This window comes from Berghia stephanieae, chromosome 6 (assembly GCF_034508935.2).
Source record: "Berghia stephanieae isolate SIO BIC M18660-M18661 chromosome 6, UCSD_Bste_1.3, whole genome shotgun sequence".
NCBI lineage: Eukaryota > Metazoa > Mollusca > Gastropoda > Nudibranchia > Aeolidiidae > Berghia > Berghia stephanieae.
In genome coordinates, this window is record NC_088365.1 from 37844127 (window position 1) to 37871183 (window position 27057).

General features: G+C 36.8%; 1 protein-coding gene across 2 annotated transcripts in view; it reads left to right on the forward strand.

Moving 5' to 3' along the window:
• The window catches only part of LOC144974990 (importin-9-like), a 119979-nt gene that overhangs the window by 54574 nt on the left and 38348 nt on the right, over positions 1-27057 (forward strand). For both annotated transcript variants that reach the window (XM_078918606.1, XM_078918607.1), the window contains exons 13-18: positions 31-109; positions 4022-4250; positions 6409-6487; positions 13105-13253; positions 17597-17722; positions 24571-24643. In XM_078918606.1, the coding sequence (XP_078774732.1) occupies positions 31-109; positions 4022-4250; positions 6409-6487; positions 13105-13253; positions 17597-17722; positions 24571-24643 (735 nt within the window). The remainder of the gene's footprint in view (positions 1-30; positions 110-4021; positions 4251-6408; positions 6488-13104; positions 13254-17596; positions 17723-24570; positions 24644-27057) is intronic.

A 27057-nucleotide genomic window follows, 5' to 3' on the forward strand; every position in this document is an offset into this window, starting at 1 on the left:
ATAAGGAAAGCAATCAAATTTACTTTTCAGTGGCTCCATTTCTTCTTGGACGATGTCTGTGGACTGCAAGTAGATTTGCAGAAGCCATGCCCCAGGACCTCATTGAAAAGTAAGTAACCATTATTTCCTTTACACAGTAACGAAAATAACGCCTGAGGTTGAGCCTGGGTCATGCCTGCCAAATTACGGGGAATCCCTTAGTGATATCAGTTATGGTGATATCAGGTGATACCAGAAGGTCTATGATAGGATGGTGGTATATATATATTGCAAATAATATCTGATAAAACAATCCCAGCTACCAAATCCTGCTCGTTGGATCAGAAAAAGAAACTTTTCTGCACCTTCAAATAAATGTTGGTACTTCTATTTGCTAAGTGCTCTGTCTTTCTCCAAGTTAATAATAGTCGATTTCCATATAGATATTTCTACTCGTCCTGTTGACATATTTCTATACTATATACATTACCAGTGATGTGATGTGGAGATTATTTCTGGCCCATACCTTCAAACCCCGCACTACTGATAGACTAGTGAACGACCCAGAAGGTAATTAGTGATTTCTACCGTAATACTACAGTGACAAGGATCTCATATACCCGATGGATTTTAATCACTACTATTTTTCTATGTAATTCGAAAGGAAACTCAAATCTCTCGGATGCTAAAGTAATATATGGAAAGAATGTCAAATGTAAAAAGTAGCAATGACTATGAAAGTTTTTGTTTTCTATTTTTGTAGGAAATACTACTCTAAAATCAAAGCACTATCTCCACTGAGTAAAAATCTTTTTGAATTTTGAAAATTCATTAATATATAACAAAGTTATGTAGTTTCAAAGGTGTCATTTATTTGGATGACTTACAAAGAGAAAGAAATACGGAAAATATGGGACGCTTTTTCTGCGTTTTATTCTGGTTTGTGGCTGTATCTGTTTAATACGTGGAATTAGATATTAAAACTTGGCAATTTTATGGCAAAATTATTAGAAAATATGATGAAGACATCAGAAGAGTTCTAACTAGTATTGTTTTAGAGCTGTATGACTAGGGTCAACTATAATTTTGTTTTAAAATATACATAATATTGATCATTTGGAACTTTTCCGAAGTGTAATTTTGTGTCTACAACCCATACAAATGATACGAAAAATGTCTGCTAAATAATTATCAATCAGTCCCGTGAGACCATGGCTTATGTTATTTCTAGTATTTATTTGAGAGAGAGAGAGAGAGAGAGAGAGAGAGAGAGAGAGAGAGAGAGAGTGTGTGTGTGTGTGTGTGTGTGTGTGTGTGTTAATCTACTATCCCTATGACATAACAATGAAACAATACCTTAATTATTTTTAAAGCACGCGAGGATTTGTGTCATCAGTCATCGCGAACAAGGTTGTCAGATGGCCATGTTTGTGTCCAAATATATCATTTTGTTTCTTTTATAAAATTTTATTCATTTATTTTTGTCTCAGTGACATTTATCCTAGTCTATTCAATTTTCTGTTTGTTAAAATTTTATTCATTTTAAATGGGCCAGTCTTAATAGTGAAAGCGATATGATTTTCTATTTAGCCACTTTTAAAGTCGAATTTGGTCAGGTGAGAGTCTGGCCATCTGGCAGCCTTGCCTCGCTCACGTCATTTTCATGTCGTGAGATGGGGGAACAAAATGGCCGTCTCCATATTTTCACTAATTGAAATGCAAATCGGGTTGATGTTTTGTGAGAATAAGGGAAAAGTACTTATCATCATCCAATGAAATTTGAAATACAAATAGAAAAAATGTGCATATATAACCTTATGAGCGACAAAATCTCTCCTCTTTGTAGTTTTAGAAATATTGTACTCCAAAGAGTAAAAATCTATTTTTAACGGTCTTCTGGTAATTGCACGAGTTTTGTCGCTTGACATAATCTAAAATGACCTCTTTTCTAACTGTGTGCCAACTTTCAGTCAGATTAATCGATAAACAGCGTCGTAATTAATTTTTTAATATAGCATGTACGGAACGGGTTCGTCCCATATTTTGTCACGAATTTGGGCACCTCGTGAGCGAAAAAGAGGCCCAAAGATTTGTGTGGGATAGTCAATGCTAGTAAAAAGCTTTTCAAAGACAAGCATCGCATCATAATGACCGACACTAACACGGATGATTTAAAAAAGGAAATGAAAGATTAAATCTAGCCGTAATCTTTATTATGCTCCATGGATTATGCAATAGACTCTATAAACTGTGCGTCAGTAACATTGTTTATTTATAATTTACTAAAACGTTGAATTTTCACTAGAACTGAAACTGCAATATCTGACGACATTGCTGGTGGAAAGAATTATTAAGAGTATTAAAAAGCAACTCTCTTAACAAACTATTTTGGATTCAATGATCATTTACTTTTGATATGAGATAACACTACTCCGCTATACTTAGTCTACTTGCACAGGTAGGTTCGTGATGAAAGGATAGTATTCAACTTGGCTTAGGTGTGTTCATCATTGAGTAGATCGTTTTGTTCCATGTACCAGATTAGTCATTTATTGATGATTGGTCTGTAACTGTCTGGTTTATCTTTTGCCGTTCCCTCTATCTTGATTGGGAGAAAGTATTGCTTCTTTCCATTTCTTTGGAATTCTTCCTATTTTCCATGTTGTGTTAAAAGTTGTAGTTTTCTTCTTTTGGTGCCTAGATTCATAAATATTTCATTTGTTACATCATCTAGTCCAGGGGATTTTTTGCTTGAGAACATTTTTAAAGCATCATTTAGTTCTTCCTTCATGATTTTCTAATTTTAATTGCACTGATCCAAGTATCTTGGAAGGTGCAAATAAATTATACAGTAAGAGAAAGAAAGTTTGTTTTCTCTGGGTACTCAGTCATGTGGGTATCCAAGGGAACGAAGAAGTAGATCAACTTGCAAAGGAAGTGGTGAGCCAGGAAATACCAAAGGGCAGTAAAAACCATCGTAACTAAAGATCAGGAATGGGAACGATCCAGGAATTGAAACTAATTAAAACTGACCTCAACCCCAGACTAACTCGCTGGGTGAGGTTCCTGACCTCCCATAGTGGGCAGGGAGGTACTTACTATGTCTTCTATTCCTCTGTATCTGTTTTCCAACATGCTTTCTGTCTTTGTCTTGGATTGAGATTTCTTGGTTTTGTCCGGTCCTAGATGGATACCCTGACTGAGAGGGAAACAGTCAAATGTATAGTTAGTTTTGAGAGATGATATTTTTTTCCTTGTAAAACATCTCTCTGTTATGTATTGTATTATGTTTTGTTTACGTATTATATTTGATTTGTAAACATTTGGGTGTATCCCTCTTAATGGGGGCCTGTGTTTGTGTATGGATGAAACTTTTAGGTGATCTCAAACTAAGTACTTTGATATTGTGCTCTTGGAATCTACATCTGTTTCCTATTTGAACCAATTCCCCTTTGTCTCGGGTGCTTTAATTGAAATTCTAGAACTTTTTTACTATCCCAATTTCTTCCTTTTTACTGGCGCTGATATGACCTTAATGTGTTGCAAGCGCAGTAAAACTTAAAAACAAAACAAACAAAAATAAGACTGAACTCTCTTAAGAAGAGACGAGGTCAGAATAAATCTACTCCAATATAGTGAAGAATTGGCAAAGAGGGAAACGGTCAAATGTATGTTTCTCATCTTGGAGATTTTTTCTCTGCTGTAAATTTTCCCTTTATTTAATGTTTTGTTTTTGTTGATTTAAAAAAAGTCAACTTCTCTTTTCTGTTCGAACTCATCCTGACTGATATTGGAGACAGGTCATTCCTACCACTGTTACATTCCATCTAAAAAAGTTCATAGTTTTTATTGAATCTAGGCTTATATTAGAAGAATATCACAGATATATTTCTTACAATTTCTTATATTTTTTCTCGGAAAAGTGCTGAGAATTGGATATTCAAATTATTCTACCCAATTTTATTTATCAAAATCAATTTTTCCTATATGAATTTTTTAATACAATTTGCATAATATTAATGATATCAAATTCCTCCTAAAGGTTGCTTCATGCCACTGTTGAGGGTCTGCAAGTAACCCAGGCTCCTAGTATCCGTGTTTGTGCTGTCAGAGCTGTTTATGGTTTCTGTGACCACTTGAAGACATTGGGTAATACACAACTATTAGAACAATTTCTGCCCAGTATAATGGAGGGTTTGATCGGAATAGCGGTACAGTTTTCCACCCCAGTTATGTGTCTGTGTCTAGAGACTTTGGCTATGGTCATGAGTGTAAGTAAACTTTATATAATCTAGGGTTCTGAAACATAATGCTTCATTTACAGTGTCTTTTTTTTTTTCTAAAGATTAAAAGAGGGCTGAGATCTCCATCTAAAGGCAGATTATTGCCCCCTAAATGATGGTTCAACCACCTCTGTATCATCATCCCTACCACCACAACTACAACTACCACCATCATATCACCATAGATAGCACCCCACCACCACTTCATTATCCCTAATATCACCACTACTTCAACCATCACTACTTCATCATCCTTACTGCCACCACCACTACTACAACCACCACCAAGTCATCATCCTTACTGCTACAACCACCACCACCACATCATCATCCCTATCACCACCACCACCACCACATCATCATCCTTAGCACCATGACTACATTATCATCCCTCCCACGACTACAACTACAATCACCACATCATCATGTGTGGCTATGTGGTATTGTGGAATGGCACTCTCCTTCAGATTAAAAGGTCCTGGACTTGGAAAAGGCTGTTTACTCACATTCTCTCACGGTACTCTGGTGTAAAATGAATACCTAGCTGTTAACAGCATTGCCTCTGTCTGAAAAAATTATCGCCTAACAGGCGCCATGTCTCGTTAAGTGTTGCTGTTGGCTAAGTACCCATTGTAAAGCACTTTGAGCATGTTTAATGGATATTGCCCCATATAAAAACTCAGATTAAATTATCATCATCTCTACAACCACCACCAATTAATCATCCACACCCCCACCACTGCTACAACCACCACTATCATATCATCCATCATTGGTCGGATTTTTGTTGTCAGCTTTTTAGAAAATGAAATCCTTCTCAAATGCAAAAACTCTGGCTACTCAGGAAAGAATTCAGCTCTGAAGAGGTGTTTTTTATTTTTGTTGTGTTTTAGGGAAAGCCCCACCACTTCCATTGTCATCACAACCATCACAACATCAACTTCACAGTCATCACCAGTCCCATCATCATCATCATCATCATCATCATCATCATCATCACAACCACCACCACCACATATCCATCACTAATATTATAACCATTACATGATCATTACATTATAATCAGATCACCACCACATTATCATCATAAATAACAATCAATACATCCACCACCATATCTTCAGAATCGCTTCTACCTCTACCACAACCACCATTACTATCACTGCTACAACTACCTACATCATCAGCATCATTATCGTCACTTCATGACATTTACCACCACACTATCATCATCATCACTACTACTAAAGTCCAGGGTGTCCAGCAATTGCGTAAATTCGTAAAAAAGTCGTAAATTTGATGTCTTGGTAGTATAGGTTGTGAAAATGGTCATGAATTTTCATCCATGGTAAAAAAAGTCATAAAGTGGTTCAAAAATTCAACTTCATTAAGGAAATAAATCAGAAGACAAAATCAAAAATGCAAAAAAGAACGAGACTATCTTACAGCCACCATTTTGAAAATCATAGGCACCAGTCAGAACGATCTGACCACAGTGATGTCAATTTTCCTACCACCACTACCACCACCTCCACATCATCATCCGTAGCACCATGACTACATTATCATCCCTACCACCACCACTACAACTACAACCACCAGATCATCATGTGTGGCTATGTCGTCTTTTGGTATGGCACTCGCCTTCAGATTATGACGACGTGAGGGGACTCACCTGATCAAGTCTCAGGGGTACTCTGACTCCATGTGAACTCAAAAAAATTCAGAAAAAGTGTGGAGTGGGCACTTGTATCAATAATGATGAGAAATATAGGGTATGGAGAAGTGCCAGATGAAAGCAGAGAATAAAAACTCACGAGGTCAGTGCCAAACTCGAGATCCAACTGACACGACACCCTTTGAGGTTATATATATATATATATATATATATATATATATATATATATATCCAACAACGAGCCTGGCTAACAAACGCCACGAAATTTTCAATGAGCGAGCAATTGATGTTCTGTGTTTAGAATTTTGTTCTTTTTTTAATTTTGAAGCTGTTATATTTGTATTTTTACTTTACTTTTTGAAATTTCTTAATGTGACATAAATATCCTATAGTTTGTTTTGAAAAGAAAGAAAACAATATGTTTAAATTTATTTAACTTATTCTTGCATGATTGCATTCTCTCATCAGATAAATGCACAATTTACTGGTATGAATGAAAGTAGACTGGGTCCTCTTTCCTTGGCCATTTTTATCAAACATGCTGAAGGTTGGTATCCCATTTAAATAAAACAAAAACAATTTAAAAGTTGAATTCTATTTTGATGAAATTAGCTAGTTTAATCATTCTGATTGACTCATTGTTCAATTTCCCCTTTCTTTCTTTCTCAATTGTATTATTATTGCCTGCAGTTTGGGTCACCAATCAGAAATCCATTTCTCCACTTTGGAGGAATGAGTGAGGTTCTCCTTAGGAATCGTACCTCACCCTGTGTAGGCCTATCTTGTCTAATCTCTCTTTTTTATGAAGTGTTTGTGAGAGGAAAACATTTGAATTAATTTGTACTTTTCTGACTTTGTTTTTTTGTCCCTTGTAAACCATACCTCTAAAGGAGATTATTATGTTATGTAAATTAACATATTATTTATAATTATTTTTATAAACATCAAAGTTTATCCCTTTGTGTATTTGTGTCTGGGTGTCTTGAGAGAGAGGGGGAGGGGGGAGAGAGAGTATACTGTAAATTTGGTTAGACATGGCTTGCTGGTGGAACAAACTGAGCATTGTGGAGGACTGATTGTGAATCAGTTGAAATGTGTGATATGAATGTTTATAAATGTATTCATCTTGCTCTCGATTAATTTTGTCTAAATGCCTGCTCCGCCTAAAAGACTGTTTTTTCTGATTTCCAACCACCAGGCATTTAGGCAATCACCACTGTAATAATAATGATGATAATAATAATAATAATAATAATAATAATAGATCTTAATTTCCATATAAATTGCAATTTGTCATTTAGTCTCTATAACGTTATATAATAACTATAATACATGCACAGAGGTACTTCATTATATAGTCCTCTCTCTCTCTCTCTCTCTCTGTCTCTCTCTATCTCCCCCCCTCTCTCTCCCTCTCTCTCTCTCTCTCTCTCTCTCTCTCTCTCTCTCTCTCTCTCTCTCCCCCCCTCTCTCCCTCTCTCCCCCTCTCACTCATACACTCACTCACACTCACTCACTCACTCACTCACTCTCAAACTCACTCTCACTCACTCACTCTCACTCACACACAAACACACACCCATGCACGCAGAAAGGAAGTGGGTGTATGGATCTGAGAGTGTGCATGTGTGCAGGGCTGAGAATCTTCCGCCTAAAGGCGGATTTCCGCCTGAATGGTAGTTTATCTCCGCCCATCCCCATCACAATTCCTCCTTTTCCGATTTGCCGTGTCAAACATTTTCCTCAAACCCACAAAATCACCATTATGTCTTATGTCATATTTTGACACCTGTGCTCAGTCTCGTGAAATTTGGTGACGGTCCCGTTTTTATGATGTTGGGCCAGACAGAATGGCACCAGATGTCACAATTGACACAGAAGACCAGTGGTGTTCTTTGATTAGTTAGTTGATGGTTGAAGGGGAAGGGGAGATATTGTAACCTGCTTTATAAAGTAAACATCAAAACAGAACAACTCTTTCTGGCCTTTTATTTGAATAACAATGAACATGTGGAAAGGACAATTCATTAAATGTTTACATAAAGTCAATTTATGTCTAATGATAGGAATAGGAATGGATATATACTAGTAATAGTAATATATTACATAATACTGATACAAAACTATGTTCCTGTTATTTTAACACTTTGCTTGTGTTTGATCGATAGACCGAGAAATTTTCCTCCTTTTTGACAAATTGCTATTATCATCACTGAATAAAAAAAACACTCACCAAAACCACTACATCAACATCTCTACCACCACTACGATTAGAACCACCACCACTTCATCATCCCTACCACCACTACTACTACAAATAACTGGGTGGGGATCCTGACCTCCCATAGCGGGCAGGGAGGTACATACTGTGTCTTCTATCCCCTTATATCTGTTTTCCAACATGCTTTCTGGGTGGGGATCCTGACCTCCCATAGTGGGCAGGGAGGTACATGCTGTGTCTTCTATCCCCCCTTACCCGTTTTCCAATTGTTTCCTGTCATTGTCTTGGAATGAGATTACTTAGTTTTGTCCTGATCCTTGCCGGAGTTCCTTGGCTGGGAGGGAAACAGTCGAATGTATAGTTATAGTTTTGGGAGATGATATTTTTTCCTTGTAAATCATCTCTCTGTTATGCATTGTATTATGTTTAGTTTACATATTATATATTATGATTGGTACACATTTGATTGTATTCCTCTTAGTTGGGACCTGTGCTTGTGTCTGGATGAGACTTTTAGGTGATCTCAAACTAAGTACTTTGACGGTGTGCTCTTGGAATCTACATCTGATCCCTATTTGTTCCCAGTTCCCCTATGTCTTACTTTTTCTTGGGTGCTTTAACTGTAATTCTAGAACTTTTTACTATCCAATTTTCTTCCTTTTTACTGGCGCTGATATAACCTAAATGTGTTGCAAGCGCCGTAAAACCCTTAAAAACAAAAACAAAACAACATGCTTTCTGTCTTTGTCTTGGAATGAGATTACTTGGTTTTGTCCTGGCTCTGGCCGGAGTCCTAGCTGAAAGGGAAACAGTCAAATGCATAGTTATTGTTTTGGGAGATGATATTTTTTTCCTTGTAAATCATCTCTCTGTTATGTATTATTATTTTTATTTTGAATGTATAATGTAAGCATTTGAGTGTATTCCTCTTTGTTGGATTTTGTGCTTGTGTCTGGATGAGACTTGTAGGTGATTTCAAACTAAGTACATTGGTGGTATGCTCTTGGAATCTACATCTGATCCCTATTTGTTCTCAGTTCCCCTTTGTCTTACTTTTTCTTGGGTACTTTAATTGTAATTCTAGAACTTTTTACTATCCCATTTTCTTCCTTTTTACTGGCGCTAATATAACCTAAATGTGTTGCAAGCGCCGTAAAACCCTTAAAAACAAAACAAAAACAATACTACAAATAATACCACATCATCCCTACCACCACTACTACATTAACTACCACCACATCATCAACCCTACTACCACTACTACATCCACCACCACATCATCCTCCCCACCACCACTACCACTACAACCACCATCAGATCATCATCTCTAAGACCACTACTACTACAATGACCACCACATCATCATCCCTACCACCACTACCACATCACCCCTACCACCACTCCTACTACAACCACCACCACACCATCATCCCTAGCACCACTACTACTACAGCTACCACCACATCATCATTCCTTCCACAACTACTACTACAACCACCACCACATCATCATCCCTACCACCACTACTATTACAACCACCACCACATCATCATCCCTACCACCACTACTATTACCACCACCACCACCACACCATCATCCCTACCACCTCTACTACTACAACCACCACCACATCATCAACCCTACTACCACTACTACAACCACCACCACATCATCCCTACCACCACTACTACTACAACCGCCATCCCTACCACCACAACTACTACAACCACCACAACATCATCCCTACCACCACTACTACTACAACTACCACCACATCATCATTCCTACCACAGCTACTACAACCACCACCACACAATCATCCATACGACCACTACTACTACAATCACTACCACATCATCCCTACCACCACTATTACTACAACCACCACCACATCATCATCCTACTACAACCACCAAATGTAATTACACTTTCAACTTTTGAAATTCCACCGAGTCATGTCTGAAATTGCTGTGAGACAAATTTTGGATCGCATATCAGTAAATTTTAGTGAAATTCAAATTTATAGGTTATGGTCGCATGGATGATCTTGATCTTCACAATGATTTTTCATAGAGATCAGTATTTGTAATTGTCTCTGGCCAATAGATTCCGATTATGCGACGTAATTGTTTGCAGTGGTATGAATCAAGACTTTCTAAGTTCTTTTTTGTGAGGCCCCAGGTTCCACAATTCAATATTGGAATAATCATTGCCTCGTAAATCTGTATTCGTTTATTCTCACTGATTATGTTATTTCTATTCCATAAATTTTGGAGTTGGTTTAATGCATTGGTGGCCAGCTGCTTTCGTTTTCTGATGTCTTCATTTTCGTTGATCAAATTACCTAGTTTACTTACACTTTTCCATTCATTTAGATTTCTGTTGATGTTTGTATATTCTGTTTTGGATTGATTCACTTTCAGATTCCATGCTTCTAGGGTAGTTGATATTATTGCCATGTATATTTTCGCTTGATGTTCTGATTCAAAGATTAGGTCTGTATCATCTGCGTATATCAATTCACGCGTGATCTCCTTTATTGGTGGTAATTTTCGTCTTAGATCTTTCATGGACGATTCGAGGTATATAGTGAATAGAATTGGACTCAAGCTGTCTCCTTGAGGGGATCCGATTGAGGTTGATATTGTTGTTAATTCTCTGCCGGATTCAAATTGTAATGTAGTATTTGATAATAGGTATCTTATGAGCTTCATGTGATCTTTGTTCAAGAATGAGTCAAGGATTGGCAACAACTTGGTTCTACATATGGTGTCGAAAGCTCAACTCATATCGATTCCAAGTATGGTAAATTCTTCCTTATATTTCTCCGTTCTGGCTTTCAGCCATCGATGCACCTGTACTATGTCTGCAGTGCTTCTATTTCTTCTAAACCCGCTTTGTGAAGGTGAAAGATATTCCTCTACCTTTCTCTAATTCTGTTGAGCGTGATTGTGCTTAAAACTTTTCTTAGCAATAATAAAATGATTGGTCGCAAATTTTCTAAAGGGCCTTTCTTATTTGGTTTGTTTAGCAGAATGAGTTTTCCACTTCCAAGATTGAGAACTTGTTTTGTCTTAAATATCTTATTATACATATCAACTAGTATTTGCATGCCTTCGTCATCAATTAGTTCTTCTGCTCTAAAACCATCTAGACCTGGCGATCTGTTGTTATTGAGCTTTTGTTTGGCTTCACTTATTTCTTGGGGCGTTATAGGCATTTCAAGCTCTGGATTAGTTCCACTTCTTGAATACCCTTGTATTTCTCAGTGTAGTTTATAGTGTTTATAATTTCTTTATCATTCCATAAGGTCTTATTACATTTATCTTTGATTATAAGTATTATGTGTTTTTTGTCGTTTGATTGATTTACCGATTTGAAAATTTTCATGCTGTCACGCATACTATTTATTTCTGTCACAATCTCATCTTGTTATGATTATCTATGGATTGAGATTTAATTTTATGCATGATTTCATTTCTTTGTCTCTTCATTTTGTTCTTCTCATCCGTATTTGAGCAGCTGTTGATGTCAAGTCTCAGTTGTTTTTGCTGCTGTGATAAGTCATGCAGTATTGGACAGTAATCTTGTTTTTGTGTACTATTTCTATCAGGCAATGTTGTTTCCCTGCTTTGGACAAGACGTTGAATTTCTGCTGGGTTAGAGGCATCCTTAAATTCTTTGACGAAAGATTCGAACTGGGTGGGTTCCTGACCTCCCATAGTGGGCAGGGAGGTACTTATTGTGTCTTCTATCCCCCTATATCTGTTTTCCAACTACTTACTGTCTTTGTTTTGGAATGAGATTACTTGGTTTTGTCCTGACCCGACCGGATACCCTTGGTGAGAGGGAAACAGTCAAATGTATAGTTTTGGGAGATACTATTTTTTTCCTTGTTAATCATCTCTCTGTTATGTAATGTATTATGTTTTGTTTACATATTATATATGATTTGGAAACATATGAGTGTATTCCTCTTAGTGGGGACCTATGCTTGCGACTGGATAGGACATTTAGGTAATTTCACACTAAGTACTTCGATAGTGTGCTCTTGGAATCTACATCTGTTCCCTATTTGATCCAATTCTCCTTTGTTGTACTTTTTCTTGGGTGCTTTAATTGTAATTCTAGAACTTATTACTATCCCATTTCCTTCCTTTTTACTGGCGTTGATATGACCTTAATGGTTCATTTTCTATAGGCCTGAACTTTGAAACTAAGAGTCTATGGTCTGTGGATGTCTTCATTCCTACATATGTTTGTAAATCATTGAGAATGCGTTTGTAATGGTACGAAATTATGGTAAAGTCTAACTGATTGTACGTATTGATAATCTTATCATCAGAATTTTTCCATGTTCCTTGCCATGTAGTAATATGGCGGGAAGGGTGTTTGTCATTAATGCTCCACTTTATTTATGATAAAATGTGCTTTCCATGGAAGCTGCAAACTATTCCTACTTTTAAAAAATTCTGACTTGAGACCTATGTTATTATTATTATTATAATAGTCCCTATAGTATAAGCAGTTTTAGTTAATGCAGGCCCAAGCCCATAAAAGTTAACAGGATATGGTTTGACTCCCCCTGGGGAACCCTCAGAATCACAAAACAAGTATAGCTCGTAGTCATTTGATGTGAATCAAGGTGGCTTTTATCCTAAGATAGATGAGCATTATATAATGAGGATAAGTAAAAGTAAATGTTTGCTCAAGGCAACATAGAATGGAAAGTAAGCATTATTGAACTGGTATTACTATACATTTGATATCAAGGTAAATGAACTCACCAGGGGAATTCTTTTACTCAACATAAATGACCTGAGAATATCACTTTGCCTAAATCATCTCTAAAGCGGTAATTTCATTTCTGTTATATCTTAAACATCATTTTATAAATAATCCCTACAATTTGGTTGAATGAATACCATCCTCCTAAATTTCAGATCTTGTTATTGTGTCCTTAGTCCAGGACATTGTGAAAGAACTTGCTGGAAATGAGGCTTGCACTTTAGCTTTCCAAAATCGTATTGTACCAACCATCAAGAGTATACTCAATGCTGACTCAAGTAAAGTTTCTCCTGGATTATATGCAGTAAGTATGTTTACTTAATTATAGAGATGCTGATATAATGCCAACTTATTCAGGTTTATTTTTGTTCCGTATGTTCTCTATTGTTTCACTCCCATATTAGGACAGGAGGGAGCTGACCACAAATTAAGTGCGAGCTGGTCATTCTTGACCACTCCAACCATGCATACGCCCTAAATCGTGTATACAAGCTCATTGTGTTTATAAATTGTTTTTCCCCTTTCTATATTTAGAATAGTACAAAATTAGCACTTGAATTTGATTGGTTAGGGTCTAGCTAAAGTATTAACTTAATACTTTAGCTAGACCCTCCATCTTGTGTGTAGAAGGTTTTGACCTTTAATCCAACAAAGAAAGCCAAAAAGTCACCCCTGCCCACCATTTTCCCCCATCCATATGCTGACAAGGGATTTGAGAGTGAAGAGAGCTTGTTTTAATCAGAACAAAGAGATAGTTTTAACTACTCATGTGAAGTTTGTTACATTTGTGTATAATCTGAGACACAAAAACAACCAAAGAGGATATTTGACTTTTTTAGCCTTTTATTCCACTCTTCGTAATCGACTGTCTGATGCTAGGTGATTGAAGTCCTGTGTTGAGCTCAGGTTTCACAGGATGATTGGTAGTATCATTAATTTTTAAAATTTGTAACAACTTTAGTTTTTAAAAAAAAACTAGACGTCTATTCATTAAATATTCAACTTTGAAAATGTGTTTTTGTATCACAGCTTATATTATTTAGATACAAAGAAGATCATTTTTTGTGACCACTGATGTGTGAACTGTTCCATTCTTCTGGCGAGTCGCCTTTACTTAACATCTTATGGTCAATGGCACTGACCATTGTTTTATTGATTTTTGGTAGGCACATAGGGCTTAGTTGAATTCTATATTTCATTTTTTTTGCATTTCTAGTCCTAGAAACCAAAATGGGATATTGCTTGTTTGAATCGATTTTCATTACACATTTTGATTCTTTTTGCAACAAAAATAGTCACTTTAAGTTAATCTATGCTTTTTCCCCTTTTTTTTCTGGAAAAATAATGAGTAAATAATGGGATTATTCTTTTTATTATTATTATTTTTAATCAATGAAAGAGTTAATAACTGCTGCTAGGTTGAACCGAGCGGGTACCAACTCCCAATTTGCCAGCATATGTCTTTGACATTTAAAAAAAAAAAAAAAAAAAAAAAAAAAATACCATTCCATAGCAACATGCTTACCCAGAATTTATACAATTATTGAAGGCTAATTTTTTTATTAAATAAGAATAATTTGTATAGCGTCATGAAAATTATTTCTTGTTTTGAAGACTATTTGAAATGATCAAATATAGGATAAGTTGATATTAAATGATGACAGGACAGAGATAATGCTGGGTGCTCAATAAAGTCCTCAACAAGTATTTCAGACCTATATGATTTTTAAAGATCAATGTGTCTATGCAAATTCATTTAGGTATCCTTTGTTGATAATTTATTTTAAGGAAAATCTAAACAAGATTATATGACCAAAGATGTAACATCAAAACATTACAAGTACAATTATACAATCAGATTAACTTAATTGGAACAGGGCTATTACACAGAAATTGTTCCACTCAAGAGACGTTCCAATTAACTAATTCTGCTGATAGATTTAAAATTGGAACAACCTACTATGGATGTGGTATTTGTAGGTGCATTTATAATATTGTAGTAATTTTTGTCTCTTCAATTTTCAATGGCTTGTATATGCAAAAGGCCCCACGGGCCCATCACTGCAAATGTTCAGTTACAGTCCAATCAAAACAGGGAACAGTCACAGATTACTTTGACGAGTGAGTGCATTCAAAACTTTTGAATATTTCCAAGCCTGTTAGGTCCGGACATTCCAATCATTTACTGTTTATGGGAAAAAGCTGTGTTTGTATGTGTCTGTTCTTGTAAATGTTATGTATTGTGATACATTGTATCTGTGTTTAGTGTATCTATCTGATTTGCTTTTTATGTAGTTTGGGGAGATGATGGGTGCGTTTGGGTCATTGATGGTTTTTTGTAAGGTAATAGTACAGATCTTTGTTTTGTATAATTGGCGGTCACAACAGTCCAATAGCAGTCGTTGGTGTTGTTCACAGGATGAGGAAAATACAGTGGCGATTGCCTAAATTCCTGGGGGTCGTGAAGCAGGTAAAACGGGCAATTAGACGAAATTTAAAATAAACACTTATGCATCGGCTTTACTAATTTTGAGGTGCTGAGCTCAATTCAAATTTTTAAAATTGAAACTCAAATAGTGTTTTTTTTATAAATCCCAAATGAAAAAAATGGTTGATGACTCATCAGATGTTCTGACCAACATGAGACATCCCATCTCACCGGAAGTCGGCTATACACTTATCGCTCTTGGTCAGAGAGAGAAAGATAAAGGGAGTAAATGTGACTCATAAATAAGGGAACAATGCAAAACAAGCGACGTTTCGGCCTTTGGCCTCTTTCAAGTAAACACGATATATATATATATGAGTGTTGGTGGGTACTTGTAGGTACGAAAGTGCTCGATAATGGTGGTTAGAGCTAATATATAATGCAAATTTTCACTCACATTTTTTTGGCCGAGACGACTCGTTTCTGTGTTTTTTTACACTTCTTCAGTCGGCGTAATCCATTGTAATGTCCGTAGAAAAGTTCCTACTCCAAACTAAAGTTGTTTCGTTGTGTAGTGGTGATTAGTGTTGATGTGTATTGTGATGTGCTCTCATGTTTATATTATGAGTGTGTGTGTGTGTGTATGCGTGTAGGTGTGTTGTGTGTACATGTGTGTGTGTGATATTGTAGCGGAATGTGGTTGCGGGGGGGGGGGGGGGGGGGGGGGAGGGAGGAGGGATATAATGGGGTGGGGGGGGGGGGGGGGTTATTTGGCCTATTGCGTTTTGAGCTTGAATTTGTTAGAGTGTCTGCACATTTTCAGATCTTTTGTTTAAGGTGCTATTGTTTCTGTAGTTGTGTAGTAAAATCTCCAGTTTCTCTGTCAGGCATAAATTGCATTTTCTAGCATCAGATCTTTTGTTTAAGGTGCTATTGTTTCTGTAGTTGTGTAGTAAAATCTCCAGTTTCTCTGTCAGGCATAAATTGCATTTTCTAGCATCAGATCTTTTGTTAAGGTGCTATTGTTTCTGTAGTTGTGTAGTAAAATCTCCAGTTTCTCTGTCAGGCATAAATTGCATTTTCTAGCATCAGATCTTTGTTTAAGGTGCTATGTTTCTGTAGTGTGTAGTAAATCTCCATTCCTCTGTCAGGCATAAATTGCATTTTCTAGCATCAAGCTCAAAACGCAAAAGGCCAAATAACCCTCCCCCCCTCCCCCTCCCGACCCCTAACCCCTCTTCCCACCCCCCCCGCAACCACATTCCGCTACAATATCACACACACACACATGTACACACAACACACCTACACGCATACACACACACACACACACTCATAATATAAACATGAGAGCACATCACATTTGCATTATATATATATATATATATATATATATATATATATATATATATATATATATATATATATTAAATATATATATATATATATATATATATATATTAGATTGTCATAATATAGGTGAAAATGTGTGTGTGTGTGTGTGTGTGCAAGGGTAGAGAGAGAGAAAGAGGGAGGGGGGGGGGGGGGGGGGGGGGGGGGGGGGGGAGTGAGACAGACAGACAGAGAGAGAGAGACGGAGTGAAAGTGGGAGAACGGGAGTGGAAGGATGCGTTTCAGAGTTATGTTTAAAACAAAGGAGAGAGATGATATTTAACAAAACAATAAAAACAAAAAACAAAACTATATATATATCGTGTTTACTAGAAAAAGGCCAAAGCACATTTTCAACTATATTATTATGACAATCTAATATATATATATATATATATATATCGTTTGTACTAGAAAAAGACCAAAGGCCAGAAACGTCGTTTGTTTTGTGTTGTTCCCTTATTTATGAGTCACATTTACTCCCTTTATCTTTCTCTCCATTTTATTGACTCATTTAGGCACCTCTAGTTCTTGGTCAGAGCCAGTGGACACTGCTGTTTCTGTTTCGCGTTTAGTAGTTAGGTATAGGAAAATGATTGTGTCCTACTTTTAAAAAAAGATAACCAGCCCTTTGGTCAATTATTTTTTGGATTTTGTCGACACGGGGCTTAAGCAGTCTTTGTTTTATGGTCATATGATCTAACTCATTAATATCAAGATATTAGCACCACAACCACCACCACCTCCTCCTCTCCCACCATTATTTTAAAGTTCTTGATAGCATTTTCTTTGAAAACTAATTTTTAGAATTATTCTTTAATTTTCAGGTTTCAATAGACATGGTGACATGCCTGGTGAGGAATGTTGTTCAACCAGTTTCTGCCATGCTGATGACGTGCTTCATGCCTGTAATACACATTCTACTCAGTACTGATGACAGTACCACACTACAGGTTTGTCAATAGTTGGTTAATCCAAAATACAGCAAACCTCGTAAACAACATCTTATGGTCCAACGAAACCTGGGATTGAATGAAAAATCCCATTCCCCCCCCCCCCCCTACTGACACTATTTAAACCACCTCGTATTCAACAAAGTTCATAACCAGACACCTTGTTTACACCAAAGTAATTTAAACCTCGTAGGGCCTGCCAAGTGAGACAAGACAGCCATTAAAAAAAATCTTGCATCTCTCTGAACTAGTGAGCTTTATTACACATCAATTTTGTCAGGTGGACTACTTTTAAATTATAATACACTAACAATCAGGTTGTTGCAGTCAGGATGGGGACATAGTGTGTGTGTAGGTTTATGTCGAGTGATGGGTGACTCAGTGTCTGCTAGCAACACTTACAGTTACAACATGATGACTTGTCTCTTTGTGTGGCTGTGTATATGCAGTAGTTTGATGCCTATGCGTGTCATTGAGAAAGAAGACTAACAATGGGGTCCACTTGTCCCAGATGTACACATTGTGGATAAGAGCCTGAGACCGCAGAGCATTTTGTCAAGCATTGCATTGTGATGAAGCTTCTGGGCAGGTTGGCGAGGAATTTGCAGACTGGATAGATCATCATAACATAGAAGCTGCTGTTGCAATGGGGTGTGAAGAAGAATGGGACTTATGGGAGTGGAAAGATTACATTTCTAAAATAATGCAACCATGTAAAGGATAGGACGAGGTCAGGTTTGGAGATGACCCTTTAATCTCAACCCTTTACCTCTGCCAAGAAGGGGTTATGGTCAATCCAAAGACTACTAGATGTAAGGACATGCAGATTTTTTCCCCTGTATTTTCTAGCAGAGTCATTCTTTGTTTCCTTACCAAATGTTCATTTCTACACGAAAACAACATCATATGATATGAAAAACATTTTAGAACAAAATTTAAGCAGAATATCCTGTTTAAACGCATACAGTAGAGCATGCTTATACCAAACACGCTTGAAACAAAACGTCAGTTTTAACGAACTCATATTGATGCCAACCGATGTCTTTTTCTTCTTTGTTTATGACTGAAATAAACAAACTACTAATATAATAACCCTCTATATTATGCCTGGAGTGTATAAGTATGCTCTACTGTACATAAGAAAGAAAAAAAAAACAAGAAAAGAAGAAATTTGGCGAACAAAGTGAAAAACTACTCACAAAGACTACGAGTACGAGATCATTCTGCTAATCTGGCTTTTTTGATAGAAGTTTGATAGAGGGCAGCATTCTTCTCTTGATCTCTTTCTAATTTTTGCAAGCCATGAAGGAGGACATTTGCCAAGCAACAAAATAGCTTTTTGGAGAAAAATTACAAAAAATATTTAATTTTTGATCACTTATTCTCATCTCAGATTGCTATAAATGACTTATGTCATGTATTCTGATTTTTTAAAAATTTTATGTCCAACACTTGTAAGGTCTATAATTACCACTATTAGCTATTGATAGATACTAACAAGCTAGACTGTAATTCAGTAGAACCCGTATAAGTCGGCTTCTTTTAACTCGACTTTCGGCTTAAGTCGCTGATTTGAAATTCCCAACTTTTTCACTAAACAATATTACTATAACAACATCAGTCTCTTTTGTCGACTTTCTCTTTATTCAACATGATTTCAATGGTGCCTGAAATGTCGACTCATGCGGGATCTACTGTAATTTATAAAAATTCAATCAACATTTACTCTAAGTATTCTATCTATCCTAGAATAATGAATAATGACCATATTATACACAGCGAATCCTTGAAAATTTGTTTCAATTTTCTCTACTTAACATACATTTAAAACAGTTTGAATCTATTTTGATTTTGATAATGAGATCAGGGAGACCTCTGAAAATCAGCCATCATCATCATTATTGAACTTACTTGGGGGGGGGGGGGGACGACAATCTGAGGTCATAGTATGTATCCATGATAGACAATATTCCAACAAGTCTCTGACGACAACAGGCTCTGTCTTTTGCATGGTTCATGAAGCTCAACCCAATCCTGACGATGTCATATGTACACGCATGAGGAACAGTTAGAAACCGTCTTGATACCTCCTCGATAAATTCTGAAAAGATAAGCTCGTTCTGCCCCTTTTTTTCCAACCACCCAGCAACATAGGCAGCAGTACCTTCTTCAGCTGGAGATAGAGTGACAGCAGAGACATATTTTTCATTTGAAGCAGCATCATCTTCTGTTATTGGTCCTTGACAGGGTGACTTTGGTCTGACGGCGTCTCTTCAATTGTTTCTAAAAATGTTGCCGCAAATCTTGCTAATCGTTTCTTGAAACTGGCACAGACATCACCAGCACTCATAAATGCATTTCCTCCATGGGATTGGCGGTACACAGAAAATTCTCCTTCAATGCGATCTGACTGCACTTCACGAAGCAAAACGTATTGAAACCCATTTGACAACAGACGTTGGCAAACAGCAGTCAATCCTTTGGTTGTTTGCACGAGAGCTCTTCTTGTGTCATGTGTCAAACTCTGAACACACTTAGTCCCATGACCTGAGTCGGCTGCTTCAAAGGAATAGATCGAGATTACATGAATTGATGTCTTGGACAGCTCGGTTGGGGTCCCTCATGCGTATGTCTTGCCCTTTCGCAGACACATTCACTGTATTCCACTAGTCCAGGACTTGTTGCACAAAGGTTGCTGTTTCCGGGGCCCCTTGCAGTCTAAGCGCAGCAACAACCTTGTCATTAAAAATCTTTAATATATGTTGCACATTTTGAAGTTGCAGACATGATGGATATACTGCTGTCTGTGTCAACGGAGTTCTTTTGAGGATGCTGTTTTGTTCTTCTTTGTAAAGATTTTTAATGTCGGAAAATGTGCCAACGTGTATTTTGTCGAGGGATATTTTCTGGCATTTTTCTGTTAACCAGTTGTTCCCTATACATTTTAAAAGATGAACAGTATCATACAATTAAAAAAATGGTCGTTGAACATCTAATAGGTGAATCGCTTGATGGTCATGGATTCTATCAAACAATTTGCAATACTGTTGGTTTATTTTATGGTTGTCTGTTATGGATCCCAAAACAATCCCACCAGATCGTTCGACAACAGCAGCCGCTTCTTTAACAACATCAAATTGATAGGATGATGTTAGTTTATGGACAGGGGTTACAGATATCATGAGGCTTGGTCCTCTGTGCATACATTTCATCATCAAGGACAACATTGATGAGGCTTTAGACTCAGAATTATTTCTTGACATTCCATTCAAAACACCACCAGAATAGGCAAGAGTTGGACGAATTTTAACCTCATCGATTATGAGAAACACATTCTTCTGTTGATCACTTGTCTTGTGAAATGTTTTCTCAAGTATCAAGTTCATGTTTGTTCTAGACACAATACTCTGTTTTCATTTGCTGGGTAGCACCAAGAATTCCCGCAAGTGGTCATAGCTACAGCGAGGGAGAGACTCTATTCCAAAACAATAGTCGCTGACAGAAAAAATTTTGTGAGACAGAAGCTGTAACTGTCTAATAATGAAATTCAATCTTTTCGCTTTTTTAGTATCATCCGGCTGTTGCTTTGTTTGGAGTAGAATTTCGATTGCCTTTTCTATTCCATGATTACAATGAATATCATAATTTAAAACAGCGTTTACAGACTCATAAAATTGTGAATAATAGGTTAGTCCATTGTTTGGGTTCAATATTTTGCTCAAAGGCACATTTATTCCCTTCTTGTAAGCTGAACGTGTCAGCGGTGAACATAATGTTGGTTTATTGTAAACAACAAGTGACATACTACTCTCAGAGTAATCTTTAGTCATAAAAACAAAAACAAATTTGTCCTCAAATTTTGACATCATTATATTATCATATTTTCTTCGTAATTCTTTTTCTGGAGAAAAATCATTGAAGGAAGCGATCTTATCCTTTTTCTTCAAGTATTCCAGTTGTCTGTCTTCTGGTTGAGGTTGACGAGGGGCTGGCTTTCGTGTTGGCAAACATGAAGTCGGTACACTGTTGAAAATAGTCTGTGGACATGCAGGAACAGTCAGGCCTCCTGGTATTTTAATCATTTGGACATCTGCAGCCCAATGTCTTTCACAAATAAAAAACCTTTCTGGATTTATTACATAGTTTTCACGAGGGGGAAGACTTTGTCTTTCACTTTCGTCTTTTGTTAGTATGAACACCCTACATTTGTTTTTGTCATTATAGTTGCCATTACAGTTCACAATATTGCTCCTATTCGGCATTTTGAAATATTAAGAGTCAATGAAGATTGAATACTAACAAACGTTATCAATGAAAACGTACCTTTATTTTAATAAATAGTAATCCGATAATCAGAAAGTATCAGAAATCACTTAGAGCGAACATTCAAATCAAAATGAAACTGAGCGTAGGTTAACAGACCGGAAAAGCTTGGCAAAAATAGTCCCTCCAAATGAGTAATCAATTTTGGTAATTCATGATCCAAATTTGTTTTTGATTTTTAAAAATTGTAAATATAATCTAAAATTTGAGTTAAGTTGTTCTTTATTCGCCATATTTCCCAAAAACATACTCTTGTCCTATTATTTCAATCACTACGCAGACATTCCTATGTGAGTCATTGCTAAAAATAGATTATTTGCTGAGTTTGTTATGACTTCGCTAGCGAAGTCAGAGATTTGCCTCTTCACGTCCTTAGACATTCTAGAAGTCCTTGGTCAATCCTATGAGAGATGAATGAAGAGCCATTGACCGACACCATAGTGCATGCAGGACAATGTGGCAAGGGGATATCACTTGTACACAATGTTTGCCAAACTCTCTCCTCTCTCTCATCTCTCCTCTCTCTCTCTCTCTCTCTCTCCTCTCTCTCTCTCTCTCTCTCTCTCTCTCTCCTCTCTCTCTCTCTGTCTCTCTCTCTCTCTCTCTGTCTCTCTCTCTCTCTCTCCTCTCCTTCTCTCTCTCTCTCTCTCTCTCTCTCTCTTCTCTCTCTCTCTCTCTCCTCTCTCTGTCTCTCTCTCTCTCTCTTCCTCTCTCTCTCTCTGTCCTCTCTCTCTCTCTCTCACTCTCTCTCTCTCTCCTCTCTCTCTCTCTCTCTCTCTCTCTCTCTCTCTCTCTCTCTCTCTCTCTCCTCTCCTCTCATTTTCTCTCTCTCTCTCTCTCTCTCTCTCTCTTTCTATCTATCTCTCTCTCTCTCTCTCTCACTCCACTCACTCACTCACTCACTCACTTACTCACACTCACACACACACAAAATGTGAAGAATTCCAAACGCTTACTAGACAGAGCAGTCACTTCACACACAATGGGAAGGAATTGATCCCGGGTGATTTGAGCTTTTTTTCTGAACCCCTGGTCCACCCATTAGTAATTGGGATGTTAGGTCTGTTAGATTTGAAAAGTACTTTGCTATTGATTAGCGTCTATGTAAAGGGCAGCAAGCAATTGCTATTGTCTTTATGTGCTATAAAAACGGAGATAAACTCTGGCTTCATAGGCCCTATGGCTTTGGAGGACAACTTCACTTCACATCAAACAGAAAGAGAGAGAGTGGATGTTTGTGTGTTCATAAAAGCTCTCGATTTCTCTAAGGAAATTGAACTTTGAACCTATAACTCTAACACCGATACACCATTCCGTCTTCACGATTCGCACCTCAATGCAAGATTCTTCTACATCACCTCATGGTCAAGTCTGCAGGGCATGAGAGAAAAGAAGGTAGATGTTGAGTGATATCAAAGATCAATGTGACCAAAGATGGGAGATGGCTGTGTTACGTCAAAAGTCCTGTTGAATGGGCTACAAGGCCTACCATATCAGGAGTATTTGAGTAGGAGTAGCCTTCTTGACTAACTTTGCTAATAACCGACTCCTTTTTCAGCGGCCAATTTGCAAGGGGCAATTGTAAAAAGCTGATTGAGTGCTACATGGAGAGAAAGCAGTTTGAGGGACATAGGATGAAATTGCTGGAGAGAGGGAGGGTGGAGCAAATTTGAAATGAACTGATAGTTATTTGGGGTGGTGTTATTAGATGTCAAATAAGACTGTTAGACATGACGAATCAATTCTTTTGGCCATAAATGGTATTTTAAAATTCTTTCTTTCTCTTTCTCTTTTTCTTTTCTTTCTTCCATTCCATTTTGAACAGCAAGCATTTAGAATTATACAGGTTGATTCAAAAAGAATATGGCAAAACTATCATGTGATATTTTTTTTTTTAAAAAGAAAAACAATAGAAAGCACTTCTTGGACACATGTGTAGTACATACCCTTAAGTTTTTATTTCATGTTTTATAAATTCTCAATGTGGCCACCACCGGCAGTGTGGACATCAAGCCAATATGAGAGTTCATCCTAAACACACTGTAGCATGTCACGGTCCACCATGTTGATTGCTGCTGTTATTTTAGAGACCATTTTACGACAGGAGATATTTAGGCAATCACCACTGTATGAATGTCAAAAGTTCGATCACCTGCCGTTGCGCTGTGTGGCCTTGAGTAATTCACCTCGCCCTAGCTCAATTTTCTGCGTTGCACTGCGGCTGACGCCTGGGTTATTTCAGTCTTCCCTTGGAATAGACTCTAGAGACAAATTTCCCCTCTGAGATGAATAAAGGGAATTTATTTATTTAAATTGGCACCTCAGATAATAATCATCATCACTGCCACTAGTAAAACTGCCACTACCACATAATCTTCGTCATCATCATAATGTAACCTTATTTTACAAATATTATTTTTTACTTAAGCTTTTCTTTTTTTCTTTTTTATAGTAATGAAAATACTCATTTAATTTCATTACACTTTTTTGTGTACCAATATTAAAGTTTCAATTTGTTATTTCAGAATGGTGGAGAATGTCTTCGTGCATTTGTGTCACAAGCCTTTGAACAAGTAGTCACACTCAAGGATGAATACAGTAAAATTATTATTATTATTATTATTATTATTATTATTATTATTATTATTATTATTATTATTATTATTATTATTAGACCTGCATGTGTGCCGACAATTGTCGGTTTTCCGACAATCACGGTCGTTGCGATCTCCCGGATCACTTTTTTTTTTTATTGCTAAAGTAATCTGATTGCGAGTGACGTCAATTGTCGGAGTGTCGGCGATCCCCAACTCGACCGGCGGCGAGCAGTCAAGTGCCGACGAATGGGCGTCGGATTGCCGACAATATTGTCGGCACTTTCAAGCCCTCGTTATGATCGTTCGGCAATTATCGGGAAACTTCGCTAGTCTTCTATTTGACCGCAACTCTTCATTGTCTGAAAAAACAAGTAATGTGTCGATATAATCGAGCATGCGTAGTTCGTTAACTTTCGTTTTCATACTTTCGGTATTCCATTCAAGTAACTTTTGTTTGTTCAATTGAACGTTGCTACATTTCAATTTTATTCGCTCTATCAATCAACTTTCTGGGATCGGCATCGTATATTTTGATCTATTACTCTTTTACATTATTTTTTTGTTGTCATGCCTGAACAATTCTTTGACTGTTCGTCGGATCTGAAGTCAGTTGAGAATGGTGTTCGAAATCTATTCAAATGGAATTGGTTGGAATCTGGAAGCGAAAGACTGCAACGATGATTTTCTTTCGGAGTACGTGAGAAATCAGCACAGCCGAGTGCTGAATTTTGTATTTTTTTGCCAGTGGATTAAAGTCTGATGATTGGGATGGTTTTGCTCTTTAGAGATAAGATCAATTATTCCAGGTTAAAAACTACTGTGGGGGTCCGATTACGGTGGCAAAGGAAAATCATTCATAAAGAGGCCTTCTCAAAGTCAAAGTGAGTAACACAAGAGAAGAAAAAAACCAAAACAAAACACCTCAGTCGTTGACGGCTGTTTTCACTGCTGAGACAGAGACTCGTCCTCTCTCCAAGCTTCACAAGATTTCTTAACTCACTCAACCCTAGCCCAGTCTGTAGGTAGACAGGTGCCGATTAGCCATTGGACAAATGAAGCGCAACTTTGGGTTAAAATTTGAATAACACAAGTTCATATAATCACTGTTGCATTATTTTTCACAGTATATGAACGGCTCTGGTATCATTTTAAAGGGCAGAGATCAAGATTTCTTTTGATGTGATAGTGACAGAAATCAATGTTGACATATTGTATCAAAAATTATAATTTGATAAAAATAACATCATTTTAAAACTTTTGAAATCTTTTTCAAAATTGAGATAGCAAAAAAATAAAAGAGAAGGCATCTAGATAATTCATTTGTCTATGTTTGTTTCAAATTTCATAAAGATTGAAGGCAGTGCAGTATGTTTAATGTTGACCACAAGTGACCAACCCTCTTTTCTCTATGCTAAAATCCCGTTTTAATCAATAGTCACCTTATCGAGAGGCTTTCCAGTGGGGGAATTCTCAATCAATTTTGAGCTTTTTGTAAGAGTAAATTTAGAGTAGTAAAATCATCATAACTTTGGAACCGTTTATCCTAGATCCAAAAGTAAGGTATCTTATTAAATGGTTTTTAAAGGCCTATCTGTCTATGTAAAAATAATTATTAATTTTTTATTTTTGAAAAAATATCAAACTACCACTCTACCTCCATGCTGTCCCTTCTCCCTATAAATTTTTGGTACTTTTTAACATTTTAAAATAAACATATTCGGTAGGACAATCCAAAAGAAAATGTATATGACTAAGTACTGAGTTACAAAATACAAGATCCCGTAAGGCGATATGTGTGAAAAAGTTCAGACAATTTGGTCAGGACTCACATGCAGGTCTATACAGTAGAATTACTTTAATCCGAACTTTTGGGGACCTTCTAAACCATTTCGGTCTAAAGACATTTTGGTTTAAAGCAAGTTCCCGTTTTGCGATGTTATTCAAGTGTAGTAACTATTTAAGAAATTTGCTCATTTAATAGTATCATGGGTTTCCCCTTAAATGTAGTTGTTGAATAAATGCCGTCTTCGTAACCATTAAAAAATTATAATTTTTTTTATTTTATTTTATTTATTTATTTTTTTTTTTTTTGGTGTGTTTTAAAAATATTTTTAGGGGTTTTCGTTTTCAATTCAAAATTGTTGAAAGAGTTGAGTTCGGGATGCCGTGTTTTTTACAAATCTCCGTCATGATCAACTTTTTTTTTTCATCGACTTCACATAGTATTTTGATTTTAAACTCCAACGTGTAAGCACAGTGCTTTCTTTTAGTAAAATATAAAGCTAAAATAAGATCGAAAGTTCTTGTGCGATAATTGATAATGAATGATGCGCAGCTACTCAGAGGTGAAGTGAAATGGAAATGAAAAGCCGTGTCAATGCTAAGTTGTTTACTACACATCTCTCTTTTGTTGAA